Below are 6147 nucleotides of genomic sequence, written 5' to 3'. Positions count from 1 at the left end.
GGGGGAGGGGGGGGGGCGGTCTCTGAGGATAGGGGCCATCCCTGAGGAGAAGGGTCTTCCCTGCCAGGCTGACGCCATCCCTGAGGAGAAGGGCGTTCCCCTGGGCCCGTTCCCTGAGGAGAAGTGTGCTTTGCTAGGCTGACACCGTCGCTGAGGAGAAGGGCCTCCTCCCGAGCCCCTTCCCTGAGGAGAGGGGACTTCCCTGCCAGGCTGACACTGTCCCTGAGGGGAAGGGCCTCCTCCCGAGCCCCTTCCCTGAGGAGAAGGGACTTCCCTGCCAGGCTGACACTGTCCCTGAGGGGAAGGGCCTCCTCCCGAGCCCCTTCCCTGAGGAGAAGGGACTTCCCTGCCAGGCTGACACTGTCCCTGAGGGGAAGGGCCTCCTCCCGAGCCCCTTCCCTGAGGAGAAGGGACTTCCCTGCCAGGCTGACACTGTCCCTGAGGGGAAGGGACTCCCCTGCTAGTGCTGACCCCCAGGCCTTGAGGAGAAGGGCCTCCCTCTCTAGGGCAGACCTGCAGTCCCTCAGGGAGAAGGGCCTTCCCTGCTAGGCAGATGTCGAGGTGAAGGGCCTTACCTGAAACACCTTGAGCAATGCTTGCATTATGCCCCTTATCCCCATTCCCTTCCTGAAGATGGAAATGTCCCTGCTCATTCTTTCTTTCTCTCTGCCAGTGGAAGTTGCCACCAAGGCCAATCCCTGGGATGGGAAGACGCTGAAGCCCGAGAGTGTGCGATCGCAGCTAGACACGTCCCTGGAGAGGCTGAAGAGGATGAGCGTGGAGCTCTTCTACCTCCATGCTCCTGACCATGGGACCCCGGTGGAGGAGACGCTGCGTGCCTGCAATGAGCTGCACAAAGAAGTAAAGTGGGAAGTCCAAGCCTGGACCATCTCTCGATTCCCTCCCATCACCTTTTTAAACCAGGGCTGCTTGTTGTGCCCTTCTGCAGCACCGGGTTTGTGCAACACTAGGAAGGGGGGACACAGATGACCAGGGCAAAGCCAAACAACTGACGCTCTGTTGCGGGTTCACGTGGTGCACTTTGTTCTCAAAAACTCTTGGAAACGTTAGAACATCTGAACTTTGCTTTCAGCCGTGTTAACTGACTGGGTTCAGATTAGTGCTGGTGAATGGGTGAAGAATTCCTGAATTGCATTAATCTAATAGCGCCATTTAAATTAGAAGGTGTGAATTCAAAATGAACAGAGAATTGGAAATATTTTTGTCAGGTCTTATAGTCATCTAGAAGAGGTGAACAGGGATGAGGAAGGAACTCTGGAATAAAATTTGGCGACTGTCCTTTTCACCATATGCATCTTGCACCGTCTAGGTACAAATGCACTTTTAAAATCTGGAATTGAATACCCTTTTATTCCTCTGCAGGGAAAGTTTAAAGAACTTGGTCTATCAAACTACGCAGCGTGGGAGGTCGCAGAAATCTGCACCATCTGCAAATACAACAACTGGGTGATGCCAACTGTGTACCAGGTGAGGGATGGGGGCTTGCTGTGGTCCAGGAAATCTTTTGCGGAGGCTGAGATGAATCGAACCAAAAGAATACGAGGGTTCAGATCAGAACAACATACGGATGGTTCTCTGTGTCCCTACAGTAGTGGTCAGTCACCGTGGGCAAGGGTCTGGGAGCCCCAAATCTTGGACCAGTCCCCAGATATAAACACAGAAAAGGAAGGTGCTCCAGTTAGTCTGGGAAGTCCTTTCAGGACACGCGTGATTAGAAAGCTGAGTAAGATCACTTCTCGGAAAAAGCTGAGTACGCATTTGTTGCTGGGGTCAGTGACTCCCTTGGAGTGGAACTTAAAAGTTCTTGCGTTACTTGCAATCCTTTAGAGTCTGTTCCTAAGCAGATAATAACCTTGTGTGACCTGAAGCCGCTCTTCTGGATAAGATAGGAGTATTGTCAGGGGAGGGTGGGGAAAAGGCTGTTCCAGGTGCTCGTGACCGCTGTCGCGAGCTAGCGTTTGAAGTCCTTTGTCTCCCTCGTCTTTGTGCAGGGTATGTACAACGCGACCACTCGCCAGGTGGAAGCCGAGCTGTTCCCTTGCCTGAGATACTACGGACTGCGGTTCTACGCCTACAATCCGCTGGCAGGTACGGGGAGGGAAAGGGCGAGACTTTGAGACAAAAACGTGCGAAATGGGGGCTGTAGAAGAGCCAGCCCATCGCTAAACATGCTGCTGACCCTTTGCAGGAGGGCTGCTGACCGGCAAGTACAAGTATGAGGACAAAGACACACGCCAGCCCACTGGAAGGTTTTTTGGGAATGACTGGGCTCAAGCCTACAGGGACAGGTACGTTTTGAGCTGATAGACGAGCAGGGAGGTGTGGCAGGAGCAGCTACATAAAAAACCCCACACTAATAATCAGCTGAGAGGAAGCGGAATTGACCAAAGCTTGGGCAGTGACTACGTCTGCACATGTGGTTGGGGCCGTGGCTTGTGACTGAGCTTTGCAGGGTGGTTTTTAGGCTCAGCTTCCGCCCGGCTTACAGTGGGGGATTGCAGAAGTCCTCAGAGGCTACGAAGAGTTGTATGAGGCTTCCTGAAAGCCTTTCGTACTTGATCGGAATATAGATGTACCACTCACTAGAGGTCCCAAGGGCAATAAGAGTGATTTCTTTTCTTGCAGGTACTGGAAAAAGCACAATTTTGAAGGAATTGCCCTAGTAGAAAGAGCTCTGAAAGATGCTTACGGTTCCAGCGCACCAAGCCTGACCTCTGCTGCTTTGCGTTGGTTGTACAATCACTCCAAACTGCAGGTAAGGGCTTGACGCGGCTGTAGCCGGCAGCCTGTGCAGCGCCACCAGAATCGGGCAGCTGTTGTGGCACACAAATGGGGAAGCGTCTCCACACAAACAGTTATCTTTTAATCTGACTATCCCCTGGGCTTGTGGCGTTCCCAAGTGAATATTGCTGTACGGACTCTGCCTGCCAGGCTGTAGGAGTGAGCCAGCTCTGCATTTCCCCACGGTATCCTGTGTTCATAGGATTGGCAGAAATGGAAGATTTTTAAGTGGCAGTTACTGGGGTCTTTGCTTTCCACCCAGCGAGCTTCCCTGCAAGGGGATGACTTTGCTTTTCGCCAGACTGGGAAATTAATGGTTATATTCCCCATCTCCCCAAAACATTCCCCTAGTCCCCCCCAAAGTAGGATTTGGCAGCTTTTGAGGAGTTGGTGTGACTTGGGGATGTTCTGGCCTTGTGACAGAACTGTGTGGTGTCAGTTGTCCAAATGTCCAGGACTTACTGGATGTTCTTTACGGGAAAGACACGTTTAAAGCTTGGCCTGCAATGGCGTGGGAGGTGAACTACGTTTCTTTTGGGATCAGCAACTCCTCTTACTGCTTTCCAGGGTTCTCTTGGAGACGCAGTGATCATTGGGATGTCCAACTTGGAGCAGCTAGAGCAGAACCTTGACTACAGTGAAGAGGGTCCCCTGCTGCCAGCTGTCGTGGAGGCGTTTGATAAAGCCTGGAACCTGACTGCACACGACTGCCCCAACTATTTCCGCTAGAGACTAGGGTAGGGACCAGAAAGCGGGTGTCGTGGGGGTGGATAATCGAGCACAAGTCTCTCCAAGCACGGGAGAGGTACTTGCCCACCCTGCCCCTTTGATCGACCTGTAAATGGGTTGTGATATTTTTTTTTTCACCCTGTATTAATGAAGCTTTGTAGGATCCACTACTACTGCCAGCACTTGTCGTGTTGGGCCATGCCTTACTCTTTCTCCTCTCATGGACCTTCAGCTCTGCGCAGCACCCACTACGATTTAAAGGTGCAGTTGATCGGGGAAAACGGACACGTAACTGGATGAGGGCCCCAGTTCTGCTTTAATAGGATCTTAAATAATGACGTGCAAGAATAAAACCTTTTCCTAACACAGACCCTGTCTCTCAACTCTAGCTATAACCTGGCTGGCATCTCCTTATCAGCGCTCGGTGACTTTAAATAGCTTCTTCTGAAGCTTTTATCCGAAGACAAGAACAAACCCTCAGCATCTTCCCCAGTGTCAGGCGTGCCACGTCTAAGTTGCATTACACTTCCAGGCTTTCTGCCTAGCTTTCATGTTTGAGGTGGCATTTCCTCAGATCCTGGGGTACTCAAACAGTAACAGGCATCAGCGACAACCATCTGAAGTTTTAGATACAGATTTATACAAAAAAAGCATAGTTAGGTCATCTTTTATGAAGAGCATGTTTGAGCTGATCACCCTTGTCCTCTGGGCGCTGACAGGGAAGGGAAACGTCCTCCTCTTTTTGTCTCTAAAATAGAGTAGAACCGTCTAGAGTCCAAGCGCAAGGACTACTGCTAGTCCTCATTGCTGTCATCATCGTCGCCGTCCTCCTCTTCCTCCTCCTCCGCTGTGTCTCCCACAAGCTTCTGGAAGTCTCCCGTCTCAGAATTCCACAGAAATTTGATGGTGACTTTAAACTCCGCCATCTCGTAGCCAAAGAGTTTCTAGGAAAGGACACAAATCTGTCATTCCTGCTCCACCGCCTCCGTGGCCAGCCTAGCGAAAACACTTACGGTAAATAACGCTTCCAGCCGGGAACGGCAGCAAAGCAGGAGCCAAAAATAATTGCTGCCTTAGAGCCTTAGCAGAGTTTCAGCACTCACATTAGGAACGCGTAAGGATATTCGCTGCACCCCACTGACTGGTACCCCAAAGTACGGCTCACCTTCGTCCCAGAACTCACGCCCTCCAGCGGGATTAAACTGAAAAGTTGATTATTTTGTATTGGGGGGAAAGGGGGGGCTCGCGCAGAACGCTGCGTTACGTTACTCACCAGGACGCGGGCTTGTTCGGGGGTGAGAACGTCCCCTTCTTTGCAGACTTCGTAATCTGAAAGCAGCGTCACCACTCCTGCAGGAACAAAAGCTCTTGAAATAGGCTCACAAATACTGGATAAGCCCGCCGAAACGTGGCGTGCAGAGCTAAGGCTCTCTCAAACACCGCCCTTTGTAGCTTATGCCTTTCCATGCAAATATTAGTACACCCCAAGGAGCTGGGTGAGATCAACTCAGAAAAACCCAAACCCCAAATCTGGTTTCTCAGCGGGCTGGGCTAGGCGAGGCCTAGTCGTTTCCACAGAAAAAGGACAGTATCTTGTAAAAAGTCGGTTGTTTCGCTCGTCCTTTGACATCAGTCTGGGAAGAACGGCGCAAAAAGAATATAGTTCTAGCACCAGCCGACCAAGGAGAAAATTGTCCATCTGATCTTCTCCCAAGCGAAATCCTACTCGATTATTTAACATTCTCCTTAAAAGATCTTATCTGCGTAGAGGAAAGATGCAGCTTACCTTCTCGGCCGCTTCACGTACCTTTCTTTAAGGCCGTTGGCAATCCCAAGCTGCCGTAACTGAGGCTCCATGGAGTGGGGGAACTGCTCCAAGGGCCCCGTGTCCAGGTTGACCGCGTACGTCGCCTTGTTCCCCGCGCGGGCAAAGTCCACCTCTTTGAATTTGGAGAACCACCTGCGACAGAGATGGGTAGCGAGAGCTTTAGCTGCAGAACGAACGGGGATTATGGCACAGCCCGCCGTAACTTCTTCCCCGCTGTTGCAGGGATGGCAGAGAAGGATGAGCCGAGAAACCTCGTGAGGCCGTCACTGCTTTAAGAGAAACGTCAGCAAGCGAAGGGGTCAAGTGGAGGAGAAAAATAAGAAAAGAAAAGGCTGCTCAGCATTTCAAAACCACGGCTGTGACACGCGCATACTCACTCGTCCACCTCATCCCTGGTGCGGTTAGTGAAGAGGAGACCAACTTCACCTCTCAGGTGTTTGCTGACCTGAAAGAAAGCGGCCGGCCGTGGGACTCGGGCAGCACCCGGGGACTTAACTTCTAGGGTTCAGCCCCGTACAGCCGTGAAAGCTAACAACAGCGCTTTTGTGTCGCGATAGGGGGGGATTCAGTTAAAACACCCGCGGAAAGGTGACCCGCGGAAGCTCTGTCGTCCCTCGACAGTGACTCCGCGACCCAGCCGCCGCAGGCGAGGCGATTTTTTTTTGCCCCCCCGCCCCAGCCGCCGCAGGCGAGGCGAAAGCTTTAGGACGCGCGGGGAAAAAAAACCCCAGCCCCCTACCTTGTGCAGATTCTCCTTGTACTCGCTGCTCGGCTCCCGTCCCAGCGCC

The 6147-nt window shown here is 52.3% G+C and overlaps 2 protein-coding genes across 2 annotated transcripts; one reads left to right on the top strand and one right to left on the bottom strand.

Moving 5' to 3' along the window:
- The first annotated feature begins 603 nt into the window (after window positions 1–603).
- On the top strand, window positions 604–3896 carry AKR7A2 (aldo-keto reductase family 7 member A2). The gene is made up of 6 exons (XM_009289750.1): window positions 604–861; window positions 1384–1488; window positions 2013–2109; window positions 2210–2309; window positions 2647–2776; window positions 3370–3896. The coding sequence occupies exons 1-6, from the start codon at window positions 604–606 to the stop codon at window positions 3529–3531; spliced, it is 852 nt and encodes a 283-aa protein (XP_009288025.1). The 3' UTR covers window positions 3532–3896.
- Window positions 3897–4149: 253 nt separating this feature from the next.
- On the bottom strand, window positions 4150–6146 carry MRTO4 (MRT4 homolog, ribosome maturation factor; the record flags this gene model as incomplete). Its single annotated transcript, XM_019474713.1, is given in 6 exon segments — window positions 4150–4475; window positions 4805–4881; window positions 5339–5366; window positions 5368–5491; window positions 5737–5804; window positions 6099–6146. Coding segments are annotated over 6 exon segments (495 nt in total), but the record flags the coding sequence as incomplete, so codon positions are not given.
- Window position 6147: the final 1 nt, after the last annotated feature.

Source organism: Aptenodytes forsteri, unplaced genomic scaffold, assembly GCF_000699145.1.
Source record: "Aptenodytes forsteri isolate BGI_AS27 unplaced genomic scaffold, ASM69914v1 Scaffold61, whole genome shotgun sequence".
NCBI classification, from domain to species: domain Eukaryota; kingdom Metazoa; phylum Chordata; class Aves; order Sphenisciformes; family Spheniscidae; genus Aptenodytes; species Aptenodytes forsteri.
The sequence above is the reverse complement of the archived record's forward strand: the minus strand, read 5'-3'. Positions and strand labels throughout refer to the sequence as shown.

What these genes read in the sequence shown, in the direction of transcription:
- AKR7A2 (XM_009289750.1), top strand. Translation starts at nt 604, where the DNA reads ATGCCCCTTATCCCCATTCCCTTCCTGAAGATGGAAATGTCCCTGCTC. An exon ending in GCTCAAGCCTACAGGGACAG is followed by an intron (nt 2,310 to 2,646) that starts GTACGTTTTGAG and finishes CTTTTCTTGCAG; the next exon opens with GTACTGGAAAAAGCACAATT. An exon ending in ACAATCACTCCAAACTGCAG is followed by an intron (nt 2,777 to 3,369) that starts GTAAGGGCTTGA and finishes ACTGCTTTCCAG; the next exon opens with GGTTCTCTTGGAGACGCAGT.